Source organism: Drosophila takahashii, chromosome 3R (assembly GCF_030179915.1).
Source record: "Drosophila takahashii strain IR98-3 E-12201 chromosome 3R, DtakHiC1v2, whole genome shotgun sequence".
NCBI classification, from domain to species: Eukaryota; Metazoa; Arthropoda; class Insecta; order Diptera; family Drosophilidae; genus Drosophila; species Drosophila takahashii.
This window is the reverse complement of record NC_091681.1, coordinates 24807309-24832406: the sequence shown is the minus strand read 5'-3', so window position 1 is coordinate 24832406 and position 25098 is coordinate 24807309. Positions and strand designations below refer to the sequence as shown.

At 42.5% G+C, this 25098-nt stretch overlaps 6 protein-coding genes across 14 annotated transcripts; 2 read left to right on the top strand and 4 right to left on the bottom strand.

Annotated features, from left to right (window-relative positions):
• Positions 1 to 812: 812 nt before the first annotated feature.
• LOC108054256 (protein TAPT1 homolog) lies at positions 813 to 3964 on the bottom strand. Its single transcript, XM_017137127.3, has 3 exons — positions 3690 to 3964; positions 2530 to 3140; positions 813 to 2472 (listed from the first exon to the last, which is right to left on the bottom strand). Exons 1-3 carry the CDS (start codon positions 3883 to 3885, stop codon positions 1261 to 1263), a joined length of 2019 nt encoding a protein of 672 aa, XP_016992616.2. The 5' UTR covers positions 3886 to 3964; the 3' UTR covers positions 813 to 1260.
• Positions 3965 to 4015: 51 nt separating this feature from the next.
• On the top strand, positions 4016 to 5509 carry Cbp20 (cap binding protein 20). Its single transcript, XM_017137106.3, has 3 exons — positions 4016 to 4166; positions 4222 to 4439; positions 5227 to 5509. Exons 1-3 carry the CDS (start codon positions 4119 to 4121, stop codon positions 5423 to 5425), a joined length of 465 nt encoding a protein of 154 aa, XP_016992595.1. The 5' UTR covers positions 4016 to 4118; the 3' UTR covers positions 5426 to 5509.
• On the bottom strand, positions 5491 to 7077 carry Prx5 (Peroxiredoxin 5). The gene is made up of 3 exons (XM_017137105.3): positions 6921 to 7077; positions 6586 to 6720; positions 5491 to 5944 (listed from the first exon to the last, which is right to left on the bottom strand). The coding sequence occupies exons 1-3, from the start codon at positions 7026 to 7028 to the stop codon at positions 5615 to 5617; spliced, it is 573 nt and encodes a 190-aa protein (XP_016992594.1). The 5' UTR covers positions 7029 to 7077; the 3' UTR covers positions 5491 to 5614.
• Positions 7078 to 7135: 58 nt separating this feature from the next.
• Positions 7136 to 7813, bottom strand: LOC108054240 (ubiquitin-like protein 4A). Its single transcript, XM_017137107.3, has 2 exons — positions 7665 to 7813; positions 7136 to 7601 (listed from the first exon to the last, which is right to left on the bottom strand). Exons 1-2 carry the CDS (start codon positions 7710 to 7712, stop codon positions 7257 to 7259), a joined length of 393 nt encoding a protein of 130 aa, XP_016992596.1. The 5' UTR covers positions 7713 to 7813; the 3' UTR covers positions 7136 to 7256.
• A 310-nt stretch (positions 7814 to 8123) lies between these two features.
• Positions 8124 to 20541, top strand: wrd (Protein phosphatase regulatory B subunit well-rounded). 7 transcript variants are annotated; one of them, XM_017137094.3, is made up of 9 exons: positions 8124 to 8264; positions 9724 to 10285; positions 11541 to 11715; positions 15865 to 16061; positions 16373 to 16707; positions 16765 to 16995; positions 17057 to 17449; positions 17540 to 17783; positions 19128 to 19602. In XM_017137094.3, exons 2-9 carry the CDS (start codon positions 9923 to 9925, stop codon positions 19272 to 19274), a joined length of 2085 nt encoding a protein of 694 aa, XP_016992583.2. In that variant the 5' UTR covers positions 8124 to 8264; positions 9724 to 9922; the 3' UTR covers positions 19275 to 19602. The 7 variants fall into 7 exon arrangements, with proteins under 7 accessions (XP_016992583.2, XP_016992586.2, XP_016992584.2 ...); XM_017137097.3 differs by having other exon boundaries at positions 8140 to 8264; positions 9880 to 10285; XM_017137095.3 differs by having other exon boundaries at positions 8174 to 8417.
• Positions 20535 to 24952, bottom strand: cdm (importin-13-like protein cdm). Of its 3 annotated transcripts, XM_017137103.3 has the most exons (8): positions 24797 to 24952; positions 24196 to 24692; positions 23451 to 24132; positions 22259 to 22858; positions 22002 to 22199; positions 21805 to 21942; positions 21184 to 21743; positions 20535 to 21119 (listed from the first exon to the last, which is right to left on the bottom strand). In XM_017137103.3, exons 1-8 carry the CDS (start codon positions 24950 to 24952, stop codon positions 21035 to 21037), a joined length of 2916 nt encoding a protein of 971 aa, XP_016992592.1. In that variant the 3' UTR covers positions 20535 to 21034. The 3 variants fall into 3 exon arrangements, with proteins under 3 accessions (XP_016992592.1, XP_070074083.1, XP_070074084.1); XM_070217982.1 differs by lacking the exons at positions 24196 to 24692; positions 24797 to 24952 and adding an exon at positions 23188 to 23275 and having other exon boundaries at positions 22259 to 22866; positions 23451 to 23469; XM_070217983.1 differs by lacking the exons at positions 23451 to 24132; positions 24196 to 24692; positions 24797 to 24952 and adding an exon at positions 23188 to 23285 and having other exon boundaries at positions 22259 to 22866.
• Positions 24953 to 25098: the final 146 nt, after the last annotated feature.

Sequence of the window (25098 nt, the reverse complement as noted above, 5' to 3'; positions counted from 1 at the left end):
TATAGTCATCCGTGCGCGTGTAAGTTCCCGGGGAGTGGTTGTGAACTGGGCGGTTGGGATTTGGAGCCACGAATATATACTGCGGATATGGGCTAAACGAGCACTCCATTTGCAGCTTGTTGATTTTTCTACGCGTGCAAACACAAACAAAGCGGGAAACCTTTTCATTCATGAAATCAACTCAGGGGGGTGCCGAACTTCTGACTTTCTAATACCGCAACCGCCGAGCGAAAAGCTCGGGGCCCAACAACAATTTTTTGAGCGAATCCAGAAAACAATTTCGCGCTAAGCTGAAAGCAATTTTTGCCCCTAGGAATTTGCGGTAAACTTTGTCATTTGATTTTCGTTTTGAATAGGTCTAAATGCGGATGACTGTCATCTTGCCAACTGGAAAATGTCAAAGGTTATAGGGTGAATATATATATTACGTGATGTAAAGTTAAATAGAATTATTATACGCCACCGAAAATTACATATATAAAATAAAATGCAAGTGTATTCTTAAGAACCCTATATACACAAAAGCCATTAATGGCCTTTTAAAAATTTGTCCTCTATAAAGGATTAAATTATATCCAAAAGATTTAATAAGGACATCACTTAAAATTAAGTCGAAAGACAAATTAGAAGAGTATTTCATTTTAAAGCAGACTAGAGATTAAGGAAAAAAATGTTTACAAATATAAGGCCCACGAGTCGTATGAGTAATATTAGGAAAATCGATCGAAAATCCGCTTTTTCCGCTAAATATATATTTAAAATAATATTTTACCCAAAATAATAATGTAATAAGATAAAATATTTGGTGAATCTATCAGAAATACAAAACATGTTTTATTATTGGCATTTTATAGGAATCTGTGCGAAATATGTATATTATATGCGAGTATACACAAACGAAATTAAAAAGTTATCTTTAAACTTTCTTAAAAACCGAAAATGTCAAAATTTTTTAAATAAAATAAATAATTCTCTCCATTAAACTAAACACCTCCTTATGGTTATAAATACATATTATCGACGAAATGTGTTATATTTATTTAGTTTTTTAAAGTGCTTTATAACAGCCAATAGGGTAGTGTTAAATGTGACATCTCCGAAAACGAATTTACAAAGTTTTTAGAAATGCCGTGGGGCACACCGTTTCAGGGATTTTGAGGCACATTCTGATATTCTAGAGAGAACATTTCTTGAGCTATAATCTAAAATACATTTTAAATCCATTCACACTTATAATTAAAAAAAAGCATCGATTTATGGCTACAGCTGTGTCGTTTGGTTGCCGCCCGCGATTCCGGAGGTCGTTCCCTTTTCCACCATGCTGGGAATGCCCGGTTCCGATTCGGATCGCTTGTGCGTTCGCTTTGGCAGACGCTGGGTGGCCTGCTTGGCCTTCAAGCTTGCCTCTCCGCCGCCGCCGGAATCGTTGAGCAGCATCAGATCCGGCTGGCTGCGCACGAGATCCTGCTCCTGGTAAACCTCCTGGGTGGCGGAACTCGCATTGGTGTTGGTCACCTGCTCGTTGAGACAAACATCATCCAGATCCACATCGCTGTTGGAGAACAGAGCTGTGGCGCCCAGTTCCAGGGAGTTGGTAACATCCAGCTCCTGTTCGTTGAACGGGTGCTTCTTTGGCGTCGAAGTGGAGGCAATAGAGACGCGGGAGAAATTCTTACTCACATCCAGATTGCCGCCACTGGGCGGTGTCAACAGCGTCGTCACTTGCGGTGGCTTCGAGCCAATGCTATTGTTATTATTATTCGCGTGATTTTTCCCGCCCATCGAAGACGCTGCGACAGGCGCAGCTGCTCCTATAACAGGCACATTGGTCATGCTGCTCGGCGTAGAACTATTCCGCTCTGTCTGATGCTCCTTCATCAGCTTGCAGGCCTTGCCCAGCGCACAGATGGTCAGGCAAATACGCAAGCCCATGGCAAAGAGATAGGCGAGCAGGAAGAGTAACCAGGCGGCCAGGTTCTCGAAAGAGACCGCCGTATAGATGGCCTTGATCAAGACCACGGCCAGGGGAAAGGGTATGAAGCCCATGCGTCTGGCCACCAAGTCCGAGTGATCCGAAAAAGCGTGCTTTTGCCGCGTCTGCGTCATGTCGTAGGCCAAACTGGTCGTGTACTCCCGGTAAATGCTCTCGGGCAGCTCATTGAATCGCGTGATAAACGCATGCTTCACCCAATCGATTAGGATTTCCGTAAAGAGCACTGCAAAGCAGTCGGGCAGCATCACGCAGAACTGGGTGATGCTCCAGTCGAACTCCTTCATGGTCTGAATGACCACAATGAACAGCAACACTGATAAATGGAAGCGCTCCCGCACATCGCTGCAGGTCAACTGGAACAGGTTGTTCTTGTCGAACTTCTTGAACACCGCACCCTTGAGCTCCACAAAGTTGTTCGATATCATGATGGTCAGCAGGCCCTTGTTGTTCGAGTTCACAGCCACATTCAAACAGGTGGCCTGTAGAAGAAATTTAACTATAAGTTCTAAGTTTCAAGTAACTTTTCCTATACCCACCTGAAACATAATAAGTCCGCTGTGCAAAAACACATAGATCAGAGTAAAGAGAACATGCGTGAGTACGCCAAAATGTTCCCTCTTCGAGTTCTTTGGTTCGGTGGCCGTCCAGAAGAGAGCATCGATGGTATCCTGGCCAAAGGCGGACAAAAGACGGTCGCCCACCTCCAGCATATTATAGAATATATACAGCTTAATAATAGACTGCGACTTGATGATGTGGTACACTCGATTCGTGTCCACCAGGAGCATTATTAGCGTCACCGTCATCCAGATGAAGCCCTTGAGCAGATCACAGATTTCCGCCGGCGATAGAAGCCTTTGTCCACTGCTGCGAAGGCGAAAGATCCGCGCCACCGTCCTGGAAACCAGGGCCCAAATGGCCATCACAAAGCGGACGGGCAGAAAGGTGTGGATGTAGAGGAAGGAGTCGGCACACTGCATGATCCCGTAGACCATGAACCGCTCCAGATCCCGCGGTATCCGCATGAAGCTGTAGATCTTCTGCCGCCGCGCCGAATAGCGCTCCTCATCGTGCTCCAGCATATAGCCCCGGGTCATCTCCACCTTGAAGAAGTCGAAGAAGGTGTTCGTGCAGGTCTCCGTGGGTCCTAAAAGGGATATCAATTTATTACTAAGTTTTCTTTACAGAAACTTCCATTGTTTTGAATATCTATCTATAGATTTATATGTTTTTAGTTATCTTATCTTATCATTAATCTTATATTACGATTTATATTTTTTTTTGAAGTTTTATGTTTTTAAATATTAATACAACTATCCTTTTGCAAAAAATTCGATTTACTATTCACTATAATAATGAAATAATCTAAAATATTTCGATTTAAATTTAAAACCTTTTAAATTTCAATTAAACAAAAAAACCCTTTTTTTAAATGTAATTTTGTAAACCATGTTTTTTTGTGTTTAATTTAAATTTAAAAAATTTAAAAGATTTTAAATTTAAATCTAAATAAATAGTTCTAAATAGCTCGTGATCTATTTTAGTATTATAGTTAATTCATTTTACATGGTCTACCAAATTACATTGTTTAAAATAGTATTTTTTTGTTAAAAAATTTGCAAGATTTTAAATTTAAATCTAAATATTTTAGATTATTTCAAAAAAGGGTTTTCCCAATTTGAAATCCAATGTTTACCGCTATGCAGACGCTGCTGCGCTGCCCCGGCTCCCTGCGTCGCAGTCGGCGTCGCTGCAACGTCATCCTGGGCGAGCGGTGCCTTGTGCTTGATCTCCTCCTGCTGATGATGCAGCTCCTCCACTCGGCTGCCGGTGAGGTCACCGCGGAAGCGCAGCTGCCGCTTTCCGCCCGCGGAATTCAGTGAGGCGTTCATTAAGTACGGTGAGTGGAATCCATAAAATTAATAATAACAACGAGCTACGAAACAGTACGACGGAATTATCGATAATTATACAAATATACCAGAAATACCTCGCAAACGGTCACGCTAAGCTTAGCGGGGACACCCACCTAGGGGAAACCAACGTGTCTATCGAAAAAACTATCGCTAAAGTGCCGTCACTAAACAAAGCGTAGAAATTTTTTTAATAGTTTATAGAATAAAAAATGACCGCATCCGTAGAATTAAGCTCGTATCGCGATCAGCACTTCAAGGTGAGTTGGCCCTATTGTTGGTACACCAATTTCTAACTCTTTAACCCCGTTGCAGGGCTCTCGTTCGGAGCAAGAAAGGTCGCTCCGCGACTCGTGTACACTTTATGTGGGAAATCTCAGCTTCTACACGACGGAGGAGCAGATCCACGAGCTCTTCTCCCGCTGCGGCGATGTCCGGGTGATTGTCATGGGTCTGGACAAGTACAAGAAGACGCCCTGCGGCTTCTGTTTCGTGGAGTACTACATTAGATCCGAGGCGGAAGCGGCCATGAGGTGAGACATCTGTTCGCTGGGGGAAAGCCACATTGTTCCCGGTACTTGTAGAGTTTACTAGATCTGTATATAGGAAAATAACATTAAGAGCGATAGGAACACCTTAAAAATATAGGAATCTAAAGGGAAAAGCTATGATATATATTTTATTAATGGAAATAGTAATAGTAATCCATTAGAAAATCTTAAAAACTTAGTTATAGGGCATTAATATCCTTGTTAATATAGTCCATTACAAACGACTGAATTTAGAAGATCTTTTGGAAGTCTACATAAAACAATCAACTAATAGATGGATTAACTATCAATTATTAAAGGATCTGATACTTCTAAAACTAGTGTGTCTTAAATTAAGCAAATTATGGTCCGAAAGGGAATAGATTTAAAAAATAGAATATATTCTATACACAGAAAAAAACACCGATATGAAATAGGTTTATTTCTACCTTATTTAATATCAATAAAAGGCCGATATGGATTATGTCAAATTTAAGATTCAAACATATCAAGATGATATTTTATCATATCATAAAGAATACCAAATTTAAAGTTTTTTGAGCAAATAATATAAAAAAAAGAGTAATATAATCTTTATTCATATCAAAATGATATGCATAACTCGATCTTTAAAAAATATCAAAGTGACCATTACCATTTTTTTTCTGTTTATTTCTATTTATTTAAGCAATAACAATATCATCTGAAAAATGATAAAGCAGTTAAGCCGTTTTTTTGCATCATAGTATCTTTATAACAACCTTCTATTCCTTTCTCTACTCCCACAAAGATTCGTGAATGGCACCCGCTTGGACGATCGACTGATTCGTGTGGACTGGGACGCCGGCTTCATCGAGGGCAGGCAATATGGACGCGGCAAGACTGGCGGCCAGGTGCGCGATGAATATCGCACGGATTACGACGCCGGACGAGGTGGTTACGGCAAGCTGTTGTCCCAGAAGATCGCACCCAACACCGATAACCGCTAGCCCTAAGATAAGATTAACGACTAAGCCCTCACAACTAGATATTAAATGCATTAAACACCTAGACATAACATCTCTAATCGCATATATTTACTGTACGTACTACATAGTTCTTTTGAAGACGTAATTGATATCATAGCGGCCTAGCATTACTGCATGAGTTTCTAGTGTTTTTGGGAGACTGGAATCCGTTTACTTCTTGCCAATGTTGTTGGCCAGCGAGCAGCTGAGTCCGGTGCCATCGGGCTCCACATTCAGCTCGGTCACCTTGCCGTTCTCCACCACCAGGGAGTAGCGCTTGGAGCGAACGCCACCCAGCGGGGGCAGATCGATGGTCACATCCAGGGCCTTGGTGAATCCTCCGGCGGGATCGGCCAGGAGCCGCACCTTGCCGGCTGCTCCGTGCTCCTTGCCCCAGGCGGACATCACGAAGGGATCGTTGACCGACACGCAAACGATCTCGTCCACGCCCTGCTTGGACTTCAGCTCATCGGCGGAGCTCACATAGCCGGGCAAATGGGTCTGGGGGTTAAATAAAATGTTTTATTCAGTTGTTATTTGAATTACACTGTAATGCAGAAAACCCTATTTGAGAAGTTGTGAATACGGTTCTAATTCTAAATCTATTAGTTCAAAAATGCAAAGTAAATAGAAGATTTAATAAATTTTAGTGATTTTTTTAATTGATTTTGTCTATTATTTAGGAAATAACACCCTATTTGAGAAGTTATGAATATGGTTCTATTTCTAGATCTATTAGTTCAAAAATGCAATGTATATTGAACATTTTTTTAATTTTAGTGATTTTTTTTATTGATTTTTTCTATTACTTAGGAGATAATTATCCACATTTGTGCCACGAATATTATTGCAATTTATTAGTGTCAATCCTTTTAAAATCGTGCTTATTTAATTGTTCAGCAGAAAAAAATTTGATGACTAAACTACATTTGACATTTTTTTAAAATTTTATCAAAATAGTTAAAACTTAGGTATAACCTTTAAATAATTTAAAAAAATTATATTTTAAATTGAAATTGAAATGCCAGTATCTGTTTCAGAATGATATGCAAAATCATCAAAATGAATATGATTACATTTAAACTTTTTTCTTTTCGTGTAGGGACTAATACAAGAGTAGTACCATGAATAATATTACGTACCTTGGAGCAGCCGGGAGTGAAGGCGCCGGGAACGCCGAATATGATCACCTTCTTGCCGTTGACCAGATCCCCGGTGTTGATCTTGTTGGCCGGGGAGTCCTCGAAGAGGTCCACCGAGGGCAGGGAGTCGCCTACCTGGAATTTGGGGAAAGCACAAACACACACACATACAGTTAGAAAAAAAGAGAGAGCTAGAGGCAGGTGGTAACCTTGAAGCGTTGCAATTTCTCAGCCGCTGCAATCAATATTTATGCAGCTCGCCCCACCGGCTTATGTAACGGACCCCGGGTGCTACGCCAGCCGGAATTCTGAGTTCTCCGGCGACCTCCACTTACTTTGACCATGACTGCGGGTGTTCTGGATAAAGATCGCAGCGAAATGATTTGTTGGGGCAGCGCGGAGTTCACAACTCGGCCAAGAAATTTGCACGACAGCACACGCATTGCTCCTCTCTTTCTTCTTCTCACACACACACGGCCTGGCACGCACACAGTCAGGGATTGCATCTGGGCGAAAAGGGTTGCCATACCGCCGGGAAAAAAACAATATCTTCAGTCAAGTCTTAATTTTTACTATTTCATTTTTTGGGGGGAAATAAAAACAATAGGTTGGGGATAGACTCTCGTCACATTTGGGGGTGGTGGGGCAATTTGTTTGTGTTCCTAGTAAGGCTATGTGCCGGCCCTGCTGACTATACTATCCGCCAGTCGCTCCAAATCATCCAGGCTCTGTTCGTTGATTTTCCTCTCGAAATCGGCCATAAACTCGTTGGTCAGACGTTCCGCCTGGCTTTCCGGGTAGTGCTTCCGGAATCCCCGCAGGATGCCGTCCCTCAGGCAGGGTTTCATCACCACCAGATTAAGCTTGGTGCCCTCTTTGATATTAGGATAGGATGCAATTGTCTGTTCATTGTTCAAGGGTCGTCCTAGTAGCAGTAACTTTTGATTGGCCGCCGATATCTTCAGTTCCACTTCGATCTGTTGTTTCACCTCCAGAATAGTGGATGTCGGCGCCACCTGCGTGGAAAATAACTCCATTGATGACCTCATTTGATACGCTGACATGCAATTATTGCTCACCTCGATTGTGCAGTCCTGGCCCTTAAGTACTTTGATTGTAATCTGCATAGCAAAGGCCGTAAAATTTAATATAAAATATGAAATATGGCTCGCAAGCAATATAAACAATCTGGCTTTGGCGTTGCCAGCTGGCGGGAGTTGCCAGAAGTTACAAAGAGGTAGCCCTGGTTAATAAGAACAAAGTAAATATTACTTGTAAATATTTAATTTATTTTTTTAAAAAAGTATAACTAATAAATGTATGAATTTTTTGGGCTTTCACGGTATTAGAAACATAAAAGCCATGCATCTCTTTTAATAAACTATCGCCAAAGCCCTGTGTTTTTTAAAGTTAAGCATTATAAGTTTGTGTCGCGAATATAAAAGTAAATAAGTATTAAGTTGTTACCTTTAAATGTAATACTAACTTATGTCGAAAAAAATCTTTTATAAAAACTATCGAAACCCAGACAGAGTGGCAACGCTGCCGCCCCTAGCAGCCCTGGCATGGCAACTCTATTTTCTATTGAGCACCGACAACGTTGCGTGAATAAAACAGTTTACATAAATTATTATTTACAATTGCACAGGCCGTTGATGTTGTGCGCTCTCAGCGAAAAGGTGAACTTGACCCCGGTGCCGATAGACCGCCGAGCAGCTAAGTGTGAAATTCGCGAGCGAGCCTTGTGAAATTCGCACGCGAAAATCGAAGCAAATCGCAGCGATCGAAGAAATTGCAGCGCAAATAATTCGTAGCCTCGGCTGAATTTTAACGTGAGAGGCGGTGTGCGTGTGTGTGTGAGAGCTGTGCGAGATTCCGTGATTTCTGTGTGCGTGTGCTAGCGTTTTTGTTAGAATTCGCATTTTACGTAAAGAACAAGCTTTTATCAGCAGTGAATTTGATGTTGGCGAACCTATACCGCAGCAGGGGCAATTTGAAACAGTTCTTGCAGCTTCTGGCGGTAAATTGGCAAAATATGCCCCCATAATCCCGACACAGACCCTCCTCCATAAAAATATTAACCCAAAAACCCAACCTCGCCCCTTGACATTCAAAGTTATATTCGTTTCCCCCCACATACACATGAATGTATAATTAGTGTGTGTTTGGGTCTTGGAAGTGCAACTACAACTATTAATCGTGCCTAGTACACATTTTATTTTTACGCTCTCTCTCTGCCTATCCCTGTCTCTCTCTCTGTTTCACCCCCTTTTAAAACTACATATTTGCTCAGTGCTTTAACAATATTTGTGTTGAAGAATGCCCATCCTTGCACCTCCAAAAGAAATATAAAAAAAATAAGAAAAAAAACCAACACCACCCAAAAGCGCTCTGCTTCCCCCATTTTCCTCGGCATGTCTGGCAACCCTCGCAATTGGTCGGACGGCCATTGCTTCGCAACTTGTTGCTCGTCCCTCGCATCGCTTGCTCTCTTTCGCTCTCCCCTCTCTTTATCATCGCTCTCCCGCGAGTGTTTTGGCATTTTTGTTATTTATTTCCGTTTTCCGTAAGTTTTATGCAAACCGAAAACAATGAAAATGCCTGTACAATGTGTTAATGCGATAGTTCCAGGTCGATCCGAAATCGAAATTCCTGAATTCCCAACACCTGTCCAGCATTAGTCGGGGGAACGCTGCATGAACGTGTTTGGTACCGTTTAGAACCGGATTTGCTATGCTAGAGAATAAAAATATGATCGTGCTTCTGTGGGGACTTCTTGTGACAACTTTGGATCTCCGATTCGAAGCGGTTTTCCGCCATTAAGCCAATTCCAATTGGAAAGCGCGCTGAAAGAGATTCTGTAAGGTTGCTCCGCTTCCCATTGGCAGTGTGTTTACAGTGGCGGTCAAGAGAATAGTTACAAAAAAGAAGTAAAGTAAAATATGTAATTTTTCTTTATTATTATAAAATAATGAAAATTATAATAGATTTCGGTAATCCCTTAAGATAATTTTCGACCCCAGCTGTATGCGAATGTGAGTGTGTTTTTGTGGCTTTAATTGCATGGTGTGTTATTTGCTGTTGTTATTTTTCATTTAGTTATTGCTACGTTAATTTCTTTCTTTCGACACTCCACAGTGCAAATATAATTTTCAGATAGCAATCAATTGAGAGCGGTCCAGCCCGGCTGTTGTATTTGTTTGTTTGTCCGGTTGTTTACGTTTTTTTCCCTTTATCGCTGGTTTTCATTCGAATTTTTTTTTTTTGAAAAATACAACAAAAAAAAAATTAAAGAAGAGCACATCCAAAGAGCCTAAAAAAGAACCGATTGCGTATTATGGATAACGAGGCGTTAGAACCAACAACAAAGAGCAGTACGTCGGCAGCGGCGCCAGCAGCGGCAGAAATAATAACAACAACAACAGCAGGAGCAACAACCACAACTTCAGCGGCAGAATCCAAAAACGAAACGGCCACAAATAACAACAGCAACACAAGCAGCAGCAGCAGCAGCAACAACATAGTCATACCGGCATCGGCCACTAACGGTATCAAAGAGAGTAACAGTAACTTAAGTACAACAACAGCAGCGGCAGCGACAACAACATCACCAGTTGGACCAGCAGCGGCAGCAACAACAACCACAACGGCTACCATACCAATTGTGGTGACCAGCGGCGGTGTTCCACTCAGCAGTGAGGTGAGTAACTGTCCCCAAAACACCACCCACCTACACCCACCACCACACTCCCCACTCACTCTCTCTGTGTCTATCTATCTCTCTCTTTCACCTGTCGCCCTATATGCATGCCTACCGTTATTTTGGCATAAACGTAAACCTTAGAATAATGCTTACTCGTTCATTGTGTGTATATATGTGTGTGTGTAATTGGCACTCCATGGAGCACAACACTTCCTTAACTTTATCTAATCTTATCAGAACAAATGATGTGTGTTATTATCCCCCTGCTCCTCCCCTTCCTCACCAAGGTAGATTGACCAACAACAATTAGATTCCCAATGTTAGCAATTGTTAAAAGAGTGTGTCGTTTGGATAACAAATCGAATCAGAAATCTATCACAAGTGCTTGACAAGCCAATCAGCACTTGTTCCCATTCCCCATTACCAATTCGACAATTTTTTGGTGGGAAATCTGAAGATCGGGGAAACATAGAAATCTCTTTTTACTTTTTTTAAAATTTTAATGAAAAACTTTTTACCATTTAGAAATTGAATGCATAGAATTTTATTATTTCAATAAATTATGATTTTTTCAATTTAAAAATCGTTCTTTAAATTATATTAGCTTGAGTTTTACGTTTTGATCACAATCTTTTTCATTTAACTAGATTTTGTGACTTTTTAAAGCCAACTATATATTGGTTAACAAAACACGAAACTTGCTTACGGTTCGTGGCTCCATTTTTAGTAAATATTTTCAAATTCACATAGCCTTTTATTAACCGAGGCAGCACTTTGATTTTGAAAACTGCAAGAAAGTAACCCTACAAAATGTTACGAGAAATACACACAAGTTATATGCATAACCTGAGATTGCGACACCACCTGAACCCTGGTAGACGCCAGCAATTAAACCCAATATGTGTATGGAAAGCCTTCCGAACTCCGAACTCCGAACTCCAAGCTCCCTGACCCAGTGCACATCTCTATGTTTGGCATTACTAAACTCAGACTAAAACACACCCACAGGCAGCTCGTCTTAGGCGTCAAGGATTCGCACAGTCCAAGGTAAAAGCGATCGCCGAAATGGCAACGAAGGACCCCATCTGCTTTGCTCTGCTTTTGCAAGTGCTACGTTTTGAGTATGCTTTCTTTTTGGACCGTATATTGCTTTGCATTCGTTGTTACAACTATTTTCATTTACTAACCATAAGCCATACCAGTTCACATGGGCAAAGATAACAAGAAATGTGTTAATTGTGCGCTCTTGCAGGCTAACAAAGACAAGGACAGCACTCCACCTCGGGATGCACCGCCGCCCACGCCGATCACCAAGGGTCTGAACCTCACCGGCACTCCGCTCGTCCGCAAGGAGAAACGCCAGACCAGCGCCCGTTACAATGCGTCCAAGAACTGCGAACTGACGGCCCTCAGTCCCCTGAACGAGAGTGAGTAGCCCCAAAATGACATATTACTTTATAATACAAGTATTTCTAGTAAATCAGTTGGCTATCTCCTAAACTTGCAGATCGGTGATCCTATACAACTGTTTGTTGTACCATACTTTTCGGGGCAAAGATCCTCTCTGAATAATTTGGAAAATCTCAAAACCTTTATTACAACTTTTGTAAGGGATCCGATCTGCAAGTTTGTTGAGAAAAGTAGTCGGCAAGCCGATTATGAAAGCTTCTTCTAGCGGCGCTTGATTAATTTCGCTCAGCTGTTGTAATTTGCTTATTATTTGTTAATCACGTACGCTAAAGTTAAAGGTCAAGGGAGTGTCGTCTGATTAGGTGGGTGGCAGCACTGACGCACGGCCCACTCACACACCCGCACACTCTCAGCGGCATAATTTACACCTCTCGCAATTTCTCTTTCTCCATCTCCGAAACTTCAACACATGCGCTCTCTCCGCAGCCTCTTATACACTGGAAAAATCCATGTTGTAAAATCATTTTGAGACACAAATACCAGCATTTCCATTTCATATATTAAAAACATACATACAATCGATATTTTTAAACATATCAAAATAATATTTCAGTCAAAAAATCCAAAAAGAACCAAAAAACCTTGAGCAGCGGTGGTTCAACAAATCAACATATTTACAGGAATTTTTAAAATTTAGTATTCATCTTTATCAGCTTAATAGCCACTTGTTTTTTTTCTCTGTAGTATTAATGTCATCGGATTGTTATTCACTTACCTTTCCGCTAATTGCCTTGGCGGTTTTGACTCACAAATCGAATAAACACATTTTGCTTGTTCAATATTATCGTTTTATTAGGTTTAATTGTTATGGCGGCTCTCTGCAAACCGCTCTCCCAATCGCCCAACCACCCACTCACTCCCTCTCTCTCAATTTCTCTCCATTTCGTTCTCTCGATATCGATTTTTCCGATTGCCGCAGCAGTCGAAGCAACAAAAAGAAACCGTTTTCAAGACCGTGCGTGCAACATCGAGTTCCCCAAAAACTTGAATATTAGTTGAAAATATTTGTTCCCCTAGTTAATTGCTCTCCTCTCCATTTCCCTGATTTCCCCCCCTTCAAATCGTAAGTTTTTATACATTTTTAAAGCCCATTTTAATGGAAAATGGAAAACTTTTTATCAGAGGCGTTGTTGTTCATTTCCATTACCATTTTCATTTCGATTGCATTTCATTTCGTTTTATGTTCCCATCAACGCATTACCGCATTTGGCATTAATCTAAAACCATTATCTATATTGCAATTCCATTACAGATTCTATAGTTTCATGCTTAGCGTGCCCAAATTGAGTTTCTAGTGTAGTGTTTCTCATGTGTTTGTTGTTGGTCGGCGGGGGCGGCTGAAAATAAAAAAAATAGAGGAAAAGAAAAGAAAAGAAAAGAAAGGCGTTTCGAAAGGAGATTCAAACCGAGTGCCATTTGTACCAAGTGCCGGCACTAATGAGATGGTCTTCGGTGCTATGCTGCTGACGGGCAACGGGCTCAAAGGTCCCAAACAGCAGCAACATCAGCAGGAGCAGCAGCAACAGCAACAGGAGCAACAGCAGCAGCAGCCACAGGAGCAATCGAAACCGGCTGCCATTAGATCCTCCAGCAAGGAACAGGATCCGCAGCCCATTGCCGCCGGGTATTATGCCCTTGGCATACGTATACCCAAGTCGCCATCGTTTCACAGTGGCCTAGATCAGCTGGCCGACGACGAGTTGGAGGATCAGGATCAGCAGGAGGGTCAGGAGCAACAGCAGCAGCAACAGGCCGGCAGCAGATTCAAGTTTACCAGCGTGGAGGAGCTGAAGGCCAAGTTCGAGGGGCGGAAAACGCCCCTCTCGCCGCCCGAGGCAGCAGGAGCAGCAGGCGGATCAGGAGCTGCCACCACATCCTCCTCACCCTCATCCTCGTCCACCAGCTCCAATTCCTCGGCCTCGGCCCTCTCCTCGCTCTCCCAGGCGGCCTCATCCTCGCTAGCCTCGGCGGCGGCCAACTCCTCGGCCTCCTCCTCGGCGGCCACGTACGGTGGTGGTGCTAATTCCGCGGCAGCTGCTCTGATTGCCTCCTCGCCATTTGGATCGCAGTCCTCCACTTCCTCGTTGTCGCTATCCTCGAATGCCGGCATGTCGAAGAACACGGCAGGAGCAGGATCGGGAGCAGGATTGGGTAGCTCGACGACATCTGGCCCAACTGCATCTAGTGGCAGCTCGCTTGTGTCCACTTTGGCTCAGCACTTCTCGGCGGCCACATCCGCCGCAGCTTCGGCGGCAGCCGCTGCAGCCTCCTCCGCCTCGGCGGCGTCCTCCTCATCAGCTTCCTCATCCACCGCCGCCAACAACGCAGCCAGCTCCATCGCCGCCAGCAAGGTTTGCAGCTTGGATTTGTCAAAACACACACACTCAGCGAACAAAACACCCAAAGAATCCACAATCTGAACCACAAATAACCACATCCGCACCACCGAAATCACAGATATGACACTTTCTTCCAATCTTTAACTGACTGAATTAGCTTTTGGGATAAGAAAAAACAGATTATAATCTTGTTTTTAAAGAAAAATCGTTTAAACAGTCTCTATTTCCTTGAGAAGCACTTTTATCTTTCAATAAAAATACAATTTTTGAACCTTGAATTTTATATACTTAAATTAGTTAACAAAAAATCCTTTTTAAAAATAAAAAAAATACCTAAAGTTTAAACATTGTTTTAGAAATAGGAAAAAACAGATTATAATTGAATTTCTAATGAAGAATCGTTTAAAAAATCTACATTTCCTTACAAAGGGAACCTTGTATTTTATATACTTAAATTAGTTAACAAAAAATCCTTTTTAAAAACAAAAAAAAATACCTAAAGTTTAAACATTGTTTTAGAAATAGAAAAAAACAGATTATAATGGAATTTTTAATGAAGAATCGTTTAAAAAGTCTACATTTCCTTACAAAGAACTTTATTTTTCACTAACAATTTAATTTTAGAACCTTGTATTTTATATACTTAAATTAGTTAACAAAAAATCCTTTTTAAAAACAAAAAAGTTCCTAAAGTTCAAGCTTTGTTTTAGAAATAGAACAAATTTCCGTTTTTTTTTTAACAAAAAATCCTTTTTAAAAACAAAAAAGTTCCTAAAGTTCAAGCTTTGTTTTAGAAATAGAACAAATTTCCGTTTAAAGATCTCCTTTAAGTTAATCCAGTCAGTTGAATTTCATTTAAACCACACACTTTACCCTCCTCCTGAATTGAACGAACCGAAAGTTGATAAACCAAAAAACTACTCTGCTCTCATTTCATCGCTACCTCATCCTCCAGTCACCTGTGAGCGCGGCCGCGGCCATTAAGAACATACTGAATGCCACCAAGAGTGTGGGCACCAGTGCTGCGGCGGCGGCAGCAGCGGCGGCCACCTCCTCCTCCTCATCAATCTCATCATCCTCATCCTCCGCGCCGTCATCGGTGGTACAGGTGCCTTCGTCCCCCGCCGCCGCCGTCGTTGCCATTTCCACAATCAGCGATGTGCCCGCAGAGGAGCTGCGTCCGACGGTGGCCCAGAATCTGGTGGGCGGCATTAGCATCTCACTGGGAATTGGCCAGCGCAATGGCGGTGGTGCCGCCGCCGCACCAGCAGCGACATCGAGCGCCACCCTGGTGGTGACCACATCGAGCCTGAGCATCCGGCAGAACGGTGACATACTCCCGGGTCATCCAGGAGGTCATCCGGCGGCGGGTCTCCAGGCATCGCCCCAGACGCTGCAACAGCTGACGGGCAGTCCAGGAAGGGCTCGCGACCGGAATCTGTTCTACTCGCCACCCACCGCTTCGGTTGCCATGGCGCTGCCTGCACTGCGAGGTTGCTATCCCAAGTGGTTTCGGGCCAAAGGCTATGGGATGGGTTACGATCCTTGCAATCCCCATTGCCCTTGGGCCCAGAGGCCTCCTCTCCTTTCTTCTGATCTTCATTAATTTCGTTTTGAGTTTCGCTTGCTTGCTTTTGTTGGTCGTTTAGTAGAGTTGTACGTTTTCTATATATTTTCTAATAAGATTTGTTTATTTTTGGTTATTTTAGATGATATCTATCTGTTATGATTAGGAAACTAATTATATTTCTATTTGTATTCCCCTAGAAACGGCCGCCAGTGAACGGGAGGAGCTGTTCATACAGAAGATCCGACAATGCTGCACACTATTCGACTTCTCGGAGCCGCTGAGCGACCTCAAATGGAAGGAGGTGAAGCGTGCGGCCCTGCACGAAATGGTCGATTTCCTCACCAACCAAAATGGCATAATCACCGAAATAATTTACCCGGAGGCGATCAATATGGTTAGTTCAGAAAATATGTTAGGTTCATCCTTTAATATATCTACACAAAAAAAATGGTAATGGTCAATTAAATATTATTTAAAGATCAAGTTATTCATATCATTTTGATATGAATAAAGATTATGTTAATCTTTTTTTATATTATTTGCTCAAAAAATACTACATTTGGTATTTTTTTGATATGATAAAATATCATGTTGATATGTTTGAATCTTAAATTTGACATAGATCATATCGGCTTTCTATTGATATGAAATAACGTAGAAATAACCCTATATATAACCCTATATTTTCTTCTTAATTCCCACCAGTTTGCTGTCAACCTTTTCCGAACGCTGCCGCCATCCTCTAATCCGAATGGCGCCGAATTCGATCCGGAGGAGGATGAGCCCACGCTGGAGTCTTCGTGGCCGCATCTACAGCTTGTCTACGAGCTGTTCTTGCGCTTCTTGGAGTCACCCGATTTTCAACCAAACATGGCTAAACGTTTTATCGACCATCAATTTGTATTACAACTATTGGATTTATTCGATTCGGAGGATCCGCGAGAACGTGATTTCCTAAAGACTGTTTTACATCGCATCTATGGAAAATTTTTGGGCTTGAGAGCATTTATTAGGAAGCAGATCAACAATGTCTTTTACAGGTTAGCTTGCTTTTTTATAAACGTATATAACCTGATTTTAATACATTATTTACTTAGATTTATTTATGAAACGGAGCATCATAATGGCATAGCCGAATTGTTGGAAATCCTGGGCAGCATTATTAATGGCTTTGCTCTACCGCTTAAAGAGGAGCATAAACAATTTTTACTTAAGGTATTGCTGCCATTGCACAAAGCCAAGAGCCTCTCGGTCTACCATCCGCAGCTGACCTACTGTGTGGTGCAGTTCCTGGAGAAGGATCCTAGTTTATCCGAGGCGGTCATCAAGTGAGTAGAAGATTAATACTTTTCTTTATAAAATTAATATATTCTTCTAATATTTTCGCAGAAGTCTGCTTAAGTTTTGGCCGAAGACGCACAGTCCCAAGGAGGTGATGTTTTTGAACGAGCTGGAGGAGCTCTTGGACGTTATCGAGCCGGCCGAATTCCAGAAGGTGATGGTGCCGCTCTTCCGCCAGATAGCCAAGTGCGTCTCCTCGCCGCATTTCCAGGTGGCCGAGCGGGCGTTGTACTATTGGAACAACGAGTACATTATGTCGCTGATAGCGGACAACTCGGCGGTGATATTACCCATCATGTTTCCAGCGCTTAACCGCAACTCAAAGACGCACTGGAACAAGACCATCCATGGTCTAATCTACAATGCGCTCAAGCTGTTCATGGAGATGGATCAGCGGCTTTTCGATGAGTGCAGCAAGAACTACAAACAGGAGAAGCAAATGTGGGTTTTACATGTTATAGGAAAAATATTCTTTAGAAATTTTTTAACATTTTTAATTAATATCTAACTGTGTGCAACTTTGCATTGCAGGGAGCGCGAGAAGCTGTCGCAAAGGGAGGAGCTCTGGCAGCAGGTGGAGAGCTTGGCCAAGACCAACCCGGAATGGACGAAGGCGGCCCGCTTTAACGACTGCCTGCCGCCCAGCGACAGCCGCGCGCTGTACGATCAATATAGCGAGAACAGCGATCTAGGCTACGATCAGAGCGAGCAGAAGGCGCGCCAGCCGCCGCCTCCGCTGCCGCCACAGAAACAGGCGCTCCAGGAGCCCCGAGAGGTGAGACAGGCACTTGCCACACTAACCACACTAAACAACTACTAATCCGCCACGTGTGATCCTGGCGTCCGCTGTGAGCTGTGCCCAGCTAAGGCCCACTCTGGTTCAACTCTAATTCTAATCGAACGAATGTCTGTTAAAATAATCACACTCATGTCATTTAAAAAAAATACATATTTGTATATCTTTAACGTTGTCTATTTATTTATTACCTATTTGGTTACCTCACTGTCTGCCAACCTAAACAAATCCATGAATCTCCATCCACGACACAGAAACTATCTATTTGTGTGTCTAACATTTGGCTTGCACTTTTGGTTGAGCGCAGTGGTTCACCTCATATGAAATCGGGCGGAATCCATATATTAATATTATATATTACTTAGTAGTTACTAATATTTTGCATCATCCAACAAATCATTTGTGGTCTTTCTTAATACGAGAATTTGTCCCTCTTGTTACACTAATTTTGTTTCCATTTTTAATATATTTTAACTTGAATTTAAATTGAATTTAACTATTTCCTTAAATATCTACCATTTTCGAGCATGACTCTAAAAGTCTCTATAGATTTTGATTAAAAACAAGAGAGAACGCTATAGTCCGGTTTGGGGTCCCGACTATCTAATACCCGTTACTCAGCTAAAGGGAGTGCGAGGTAGATGGATATATACAATTTTAATTGCGCATAACTTTTTAATGAATGGTCCGATTTGAAAAATGTCTTCTACATTTCGATAGGTATAAATATACACAACAAAATTGCATTTATACTTCTCGGAAATCTTTAAAGGTTTGGGCGTCAGACACATTTTAAAATCGTTAGTGGGCGTTAGAGGGGGCGTGGCGCTCGCCTGAAATAAACTTGCTTACTTTACGAGTAACGGGTATAATTAGTTGTTGACATTACACCAATATTATATTCATTGTTTATAGCCAATTATCTTAATGTGTCATTTCTGAGTAACTGTTTAAAAATAACCAAATTGACTCACGGGGCTTAGTATTTTTAATTACTATCTTATTGTATAACCATTTAGTTAACAACTCAACACCCTAAACAAAGCACACTTAAACACACTCGATCTCTAAAGTACTTTGTAATATACATAATTCGTCTACCGTGTTAGTTGCTGTACAATTTGTAGTTATGTTGTCCAACTGGTGGGCAACTTGGGCTCCACCAAATCTAAAACCAAGTCCGACTTTCTCGGGTTCCATCAAGCACTCACACCAGATAGATCGTAACCTAAATCACCCTGCACTACCGTGTAATCTTCACCCGTCCAGTGTGTGTTGAGATAGGTCCTTTTTCTATTGCCAAACCATTCCCGTTCCACACAGATTCGGGGCGAGCGGAACAAGGACAAGCCGCTGCTGCGCCGCAAATCGGACCTGCCGTCGGATAGTGGAACCGTTAAGGCGCTCATCGAGCACAAGCGAACGGATGAGTACCTCACCACACCGCCGCCGGATGGAAGTAACTACTAGAAAACCCCCGGTCAGCCGACGCCACCATTATTATACCTTTAAAGCCCGAGGCTTTGGGGAAATAGTCCAGAAAATACCCAACCACACACACTCCAAACTTAGGCCAGAAAGCATATATTATAAACAACACGCCCAGAGGATGAGGATAGTAGCAGAACAGCACAGCTAGATCAAACAATTTAAAAACGATGCCTCGGTGTCATCGCATTTGCATTTTGGGGCTTAGAATGCAACACAATTTCTTTATAAATAAAACATATAAACATACAAATACCTATCTATAATGAAAATGCATAGTACCAATAAATATCGAAAATCCTAAACGAGATCGATTATATATTATTTTGTTTTGCCAATTTTAAGTTTACTTTTCGCATGCCACAGTGAAACCTAGCTTTTATTTTCCGTTTGCATTTGCATGATGCTAGCGATGCTTATAAAACTATAGCCTTAGAAATTCGATCAGATATGCAATAATTTTTGGTATCCTTATTATGCTCTTACCATTTCAGTAAACACGTGAAAATATATAATTGTACAGTTGAATTTGAATTTTCTAACTTAAGACGTAGGCGTTTACCACCTTGATTGAGTATATCCCTCGACTTCTGCCACATACTTCGACATAGCTATATGACATCCACCCGACATGCATACACAAACATACTAAAATTTACGAATATTATATGCTATTTAGCTTAGCAGTTAGCAGCTTACCCATAAATATTTAAATAATACTAAACGCCCAGAAGAACAGATAAATTGCGGTATGTACATGTGTGTATTTTTGTATGTATTACAAATTAAATATAGAAAATATATGTGTGGACAATTGTATTCCTAACGATCGACAACACGGAATTAGGAATTTCGAGGATGATTCTGCAGAGCGTGAAGATATAAAGAATGTGCCAATATCTGGGCCCCTAACCACAGTTAATACCCAGCAGAAGAATATAAATATATATTTATAGGCATCCTTCTATCGCATCTACCAATCCCCATTCATTCACAACAAGAACAACAACAGACTTGGACTTTGCTGGTCGTAGCATCTACTTCTATGTGTTAATCTAAATGTATACCTATTTAATATTGGATCCATGTCAGCCACTCGTTGGGTTCCATAGTCATTACCGGGTCCGTTAGACAAGGAGTTATGCAGATATTCTCAAACAAAATTCTAGATAAAGGCGACGAAGCAGATCAAAAGTTTTGCTACCACTACCAAGTGCTGTACACGCCAAGAAAACGAAAGGCTTCAGTTTAGCTATAGACACAAATATATATTATATATTAAAGAGATGTATTTACATATTTTTGGCATTATAGATACATACACAATGTGGAAAATTGCAAAACAATAATAATGTGGAAAGGCAAAGGGAAAGTAATTCTTAGAAAGGCAGATTTTTTCATACAGGAAACGGTGAAAATCAAACTTTTCAATATAAGAATTATAAATGTAAAAAAAAACTATAAAATATTTACTAAAAGTGAAAACAATAAATAAAACGAGTTATACACCTTTAAAGAAATATATGTGCAAATTGTAAATGGAGCATGTAATTTTGTAAAATTATAAATAAAAGTTTATCAAGTCGAGAGAGAGATTTTGAACCTATGCCCCAGGCGGCGAAACTTAAGATTGAGGGAACATTTACAGAGCTGCCTAATTACAAATTAAATACAATTACAGAAACTAGATCAGAATCCGGATGGATAGAGATGTCATTTGGCCACTTATTGCATAAATTCATTTACTGGAACTTCTCGGTGAGTCCTCGCGTCTTTATAGCCATCTCAGATAGATGCTGTTGCAACAACCTCTTGTTGACCTTTTCCCTGTGGATTAAAAGGCATAAAATTGCATTATCTTTAAAGACAACCCTGTAGTAGCTCAACTCACTTGACTATTAGGGCCGTGTAACGAGTTTTATCCGCTTCGGTTATGAGCTGGGTGGGGAAATTGGGTGTTGCCATCAGCGTCTTCATCCAGACGGCCATCTCAGCGGGATATTTCTTGTTCATGGCCAGCAGGATGTCGGCAAACTTGTCCACCTGCGATCGCGGCGTTAGATAACCCACGCACATCATCGCCGTGTAGAGGGTCTGTTCCCCGGTTGCCAGTATGACTTCGGTGACATGCGGATGGTTGCGCGACTGCATTACGAAGTGGGCGAGGAACTGGATGCTGTTCCGGATGGCTCCACTTTCCGGCAGGGTCATGCCCCGCTGGGCGTAGAACACCAGTCGATCGTAGGCCAGTGTCTTGTCCTCCAAGACTTGTGGGATCTTCTTGACAATCTGCGACAGACAGCCGAAGAAAGTCTCCATGGTGTCCGATATATTGGAGAAGTTCTGCTCGGGAGTGCTCTCAAAGAGCTTGAAGCTGTGCTGTATGAACTCCCTCAGAAGCTGCTGCATCAGCGGCTTGCAGCCCTCGTCCTTGAAGAACATGACAATGGCCTGGAATAAATGGGGATTTAATTTAACTTTCAGCCTTTTTTTACAGTCTAAGAACACTGACCGTTTTTGATATCTCTAGAGTGGGTGCACAGCAACGGGTCTGGAAGCTGGCCACAATAAAGAGGCAAAGATCCTGCAGCATCGGCTGGAAGCTGCTCCTCAGATTCATGATTGCATGCTTCATGGCGCTGCAAGCGGCCTAGAAATAATTTTTTAAGTTAAAAAGTTATATTTTAATAGACAAGTTGATATTTCTACCTCTAGGACATCAATTTCCTCCACCCACATCTCAGCGATTCTCTTAAAGATGGGCATTGTTCGCTGCATGACGAGAAGAACTGGCTGCACAATGGGTAGAGCCTTGGTCTCATCATCCACATCAGTGTTCAGCGAAGAGAAAAGGGTGGAGATCATATTCAGACGGAAAATGGTTCGAATCCGAGCGGCGGGAGTTTTCTGTAGGAATATATTGTATATTATATATTTGTAATAAATTTAAGTGATCATATACTTACCGACTCTGCTTGGCAAATGGCCTGTAGCTCCTCGAAACACGGACTCACGATGATGTCCAAATATTTGGGTATTTCCTCCGGCTGCAACAGGCTCATCAGCTTGCCGATGCTAAACATGAGCCGCACCGAGTCAGAGTTCTTCATGCGTCCCGTATTGAGGGAGGCATGGCATGCGTTTAACAACGGATCCGCGTACGGCTTCAGTTGCAACTGACAATCGCGGCACAACTCCTTCAAGCCAAGCGTGGCTTGGGCGGACATCGAGGAGTTTAGGCCGCGCACCAGCAGATTGATCGCTGGCGGAATGTAAGCGGGATTCTCCATCAGCCAATTGCAATAGGAGCCAATTGTTTCTAGAGCGGTGCCGAGTAGCTTGACGTTGAGCTTCTCGTAGGGAATCTCGGCCAGGACTCGCATTAGCCTGGGTATCTGGCGCGACTCCTCGCCACCAAAGTGTTCGGCCACCGACTGGAAGGAATAGATGCACGCCTCCAGCTTCGTCCAGTGAGTCGGATGCCTTTGCAGATCAGCAATGGCCTCGTCCAGCATGGCGGCTAGGATTTCTAGGATGTAATCGTTCAAGACATCATAGCAGTACATCTAAAAGAGTAAAGTGGCAATTTATCTTAATAAATGATAATATAACAACCTATCTTAACCACAAATTCATTTACAAAGGCCTCGGATTTTGCATATTTTGTATAGAATAACGATAGATCAATTCCGAAAACATTAAAGTTCCTTTTTTTAAAAATTATAGTTTAAAATTAATGGAATATTCTAATTTTTTTTGCATATTTGCATAAAATGCTTATACATAAAATATGCAAGAGACATGCATAAATTCAAATTTTGTTAAAAATCGGACCAAAAAGGGAAAAATATGCAAAATCCGAGGTCTATTAATAAATAATAATAAAACAACTTATCTTAACCACAACTTCATTTACAAAGGCGTCTCAAATACTGGAGGCATCACTGTTTTTAGCATCACAAACCAGTTCGTCGCCATTAAAACTTGCCAGAAAAAAAACTATAAATTATCCCAAGAACTTAATAATTAAATACAAAATGAACAATATTTCAGTCTCCTAACTTAATAAATAACAATAGAAAAATAAATTATAGTAAATTAACTTATTTAATTTGGTGCCAGTTAAAAAGCTCTATTTCAACTAGAACAGTCACTCACAAAGGTATCTGATATATCCTGCCTGTAGCATCTGAAGCACTCCAAATCATCAGAGTTCCATTTGGCAAGGGACTTCTCATCTGGCTGCTCCGACTTCCTGACCAGAATTCTGGTCAGGTGGGCGTACAGTGGTTTAATGTACTCCCAACACTTGTGCTTCTGCTCATCGTTTTGCATGGCGAAAACTTCGTCCTGCAGCATATACCAGAAGGCCAGAGCCATGGTGCTGCAGGATTCCTCCACCGGATAGATGCCCGGCTTGTCGGTGCAGTGGAGTATCTCCTGCACAATGCGATGCACCAGCACAGATAGTTCCGGATCCGATGATGTAATTCCGCTTAGCAACAACGTAGAGTGCCGCTCTACGGACGACACAAACAGCATGTAGATGTGCACGATGATGTCCTCGTTGTCATTCTCCCTCTTCCACTCCGTCTTGGTTATTTCAGCCAGCGAGTCCAGGAACATCTTGATGAGCACAAACGCGGTCTTCGGATAGTTGTGACAGTCTGGCTGAATTATGATGTTTACAAGGGTCTTTAGACACGATTCGGCCAACTCGTTCTCGTCGGCGGTCATGCAGCCATCGCCGGCATGAATGCAGGGCCAGTAGCACTTGTGCACCACTTCCAGGAGCACGGCGGTGATGGTGACGCAGCCCTCAATGGAATAGCCGATGTTTCTGGGGGAGAATATAATAATAATTAGAATATAACTTTCAAGGAAACTTCTTCCTAAAACCTACTTAATCCAGGTGCCCACGCACTTGACAGCCCTATTCATATTGCTGTATGCTTCGGCGTCCCAAACACGGTTCATCTGAAGCTTAAGATACCGCTCGGCCGTCTGGAGCACCAGTGGCACTCGCTTGCCGATCTCGGCGCGCAGCGTCACCCTCTTAACAGAGGTATGGATGACCTGGGCCTCCTCGGGAATGGCCTGCAGCACCTCCAGCATGATCCACAGCTGCACATCGGCGCTGACATTGGGCATCCGCTGATTTTGGAACGTGTTGATCACCTCCTCGATGGCGCCTGGCCATTCGCCCAGCATGTGGACTATGTAGGCGCCCAGCGAGATGCACAGACGATTGAGGACGATCTTCGGGCCGCCGGCAAAGCGAACGATGGACTCGAGGATCTTCTGCTTGAGCTCCTCGCGATTCTCGGGCGGCACTTCGTGCCAGTGCTTCATCAGCTTCGAGTGCAGTGTGATGGCGCCGAAGAACTGCACCTCCTGACTCTGGGTGGGTGGTTATATATGTGGGGGAGTTGGGAGGTAGGTGCATGAGTATACATATCCGGGGCAATTGATGCATTGATGCGCAGGTCCTGCTGAATACTCACCTTGCCGAGCTGCATTAGCTGCCAGGAAAACTGCCAGGCCTGCGGACTAGCCTCTGCGTCCGTCAGCCATTCGTGGGTGATCGCCTGGTTCTGCGAGTTGGAGCGGTAGAAGGAGACGACGGCCTCCTCCAGGCGCACTATGTCGATGGGTTCCATGTGTGTAGATTGCGATGGCTGTTGCTGCCGAAGGGCAGGCTCCTGTCCGTTAATCCTCGGGTGGTGGTTTTCTTGCTTGCTGCGAGCTCTGCTTCCTCTTCTCTTCTGGATTCGCGAGTGTGACCGTTGGGCGAGGTGGTGAATTG

Bases quoted from the DNA above. Each gene is read 5' to 3' on its own strand.
- LOC108054256 (XM_017137127.3), bottom strand. From the start codon at position 3,885: ATGAACGCCTCACTGAATTCCGCGGGCGGAAAGCGGCAGCTGCGCTTC. The intron at 3,141-3,689 runs GTAAACATTGGA...TATCCCTTTTAG, and splicing joins GCAGCAGCGTCTGCATAGCG to GACCCACGGAGACCTGCACG. The intron at 2,473-2,529 runs GTGGGTATAGGA...TTTCTTCTACAG, and splicing joins GCGGACTTATTATGTTTCAG to GCCACCTGTTTGAATGTGGC.
- Cbp20 (XM_017137106.3), top strand. From the start codon at position 4,119: ATGACCGCATCCGTAGAATTAAGCTCGTATCGCGATCAGCACTTCAAG. The intron at 4,167-4,221 runs GTGAGTTGGCCC...ACCCCGTTGCAG, and splicing joins ATCGCGATCAGCACTTCAAG to GGCTCTCGTTCGGAGCAAGA. The intron at 4,440-5,226 runs GTGAGACATCTG...ACTCCCACAAAG, and splicing joins GAGGCGGAAGCGGCCATGAG to ATTCGTGAATGGCACCCGCT.
- Prx5 (XM_017137105.3), bottom strand. From the start codon at position 7,028: ATGCGTGTGCTGTCGTGCAAATTTCTTGGCCGAGTTGTGAACTCCGCG. The intron at 6,721-6,920 runs GTAAGTGGAGGT...CCCAAATTCCAG, and splicing joins CACCCGCAGTCATGGTCAAA to GTAGGCGACTCCCTGCCCTC. The intron at 5,945-6,585 runs GTACGTAATATT...TTTAACCCCCAG, and splicing joins TCACTCCCGGCTGCTCCAAG to ACCCATTTGCCCGGCTATGT.
- LOC108054240 (XM_017137107.3), bottom strand. From the start codon at position 7,712: ATGCAGATTACAATCAAAGTACTTAAGGGCCAGGACTGCACAATCGAG. The intron at 7,602-7,664 runs GTGAGCAATAAT...TTTTCCACGCAG, and splicing joins GCCAGGACTGCACAATCGAG to GTGGCGCCGACATCCACTAT.
- wrd (XM_017137093.3), top strand. From the start codon at position 13,201: ATGGTCTTCGGTGCTATGCTGCTGACGGGCAACGGGCTCAAAGGTCCC. The intron at 14,110-15,052 runs GTTTGCAGCTTG...CTCATCCTCCAG, and splicing joins GCTCCATCGCCGCCAGCAAG to TCACCTGTGAGCGCGGCCGC. The intron at 15,591-15,864 runs GTTGCTATCCCA...GTATTCCCCTAG, and splicing joins GGCGCTGCCTGCACTGCGAG to AAACGGCCGCCAGTGAACGG.
- cdm (XM_017137103.3), bottom strand. From the start codon at position 24,952: ATGGAACCCATCGACATAGTGCGCCTGGAGGAGGCCGTCGTCTCCTTC. The intron at 24,693-24,796 runs GTGAGTATTCAG...CCACCCACCCAG, and splicing joins AGCTAATGCAGCTCGGCAAG to AGTCAGGAGGTGCAGTTCTT. The intron at 21,120-21,183 runs GTGAGTTGAGCT...TTTAATCCACAG, and splicing joins TACACGGCCCTAATAGTCAA to GGAAAAGGTCAACAAGAGGT.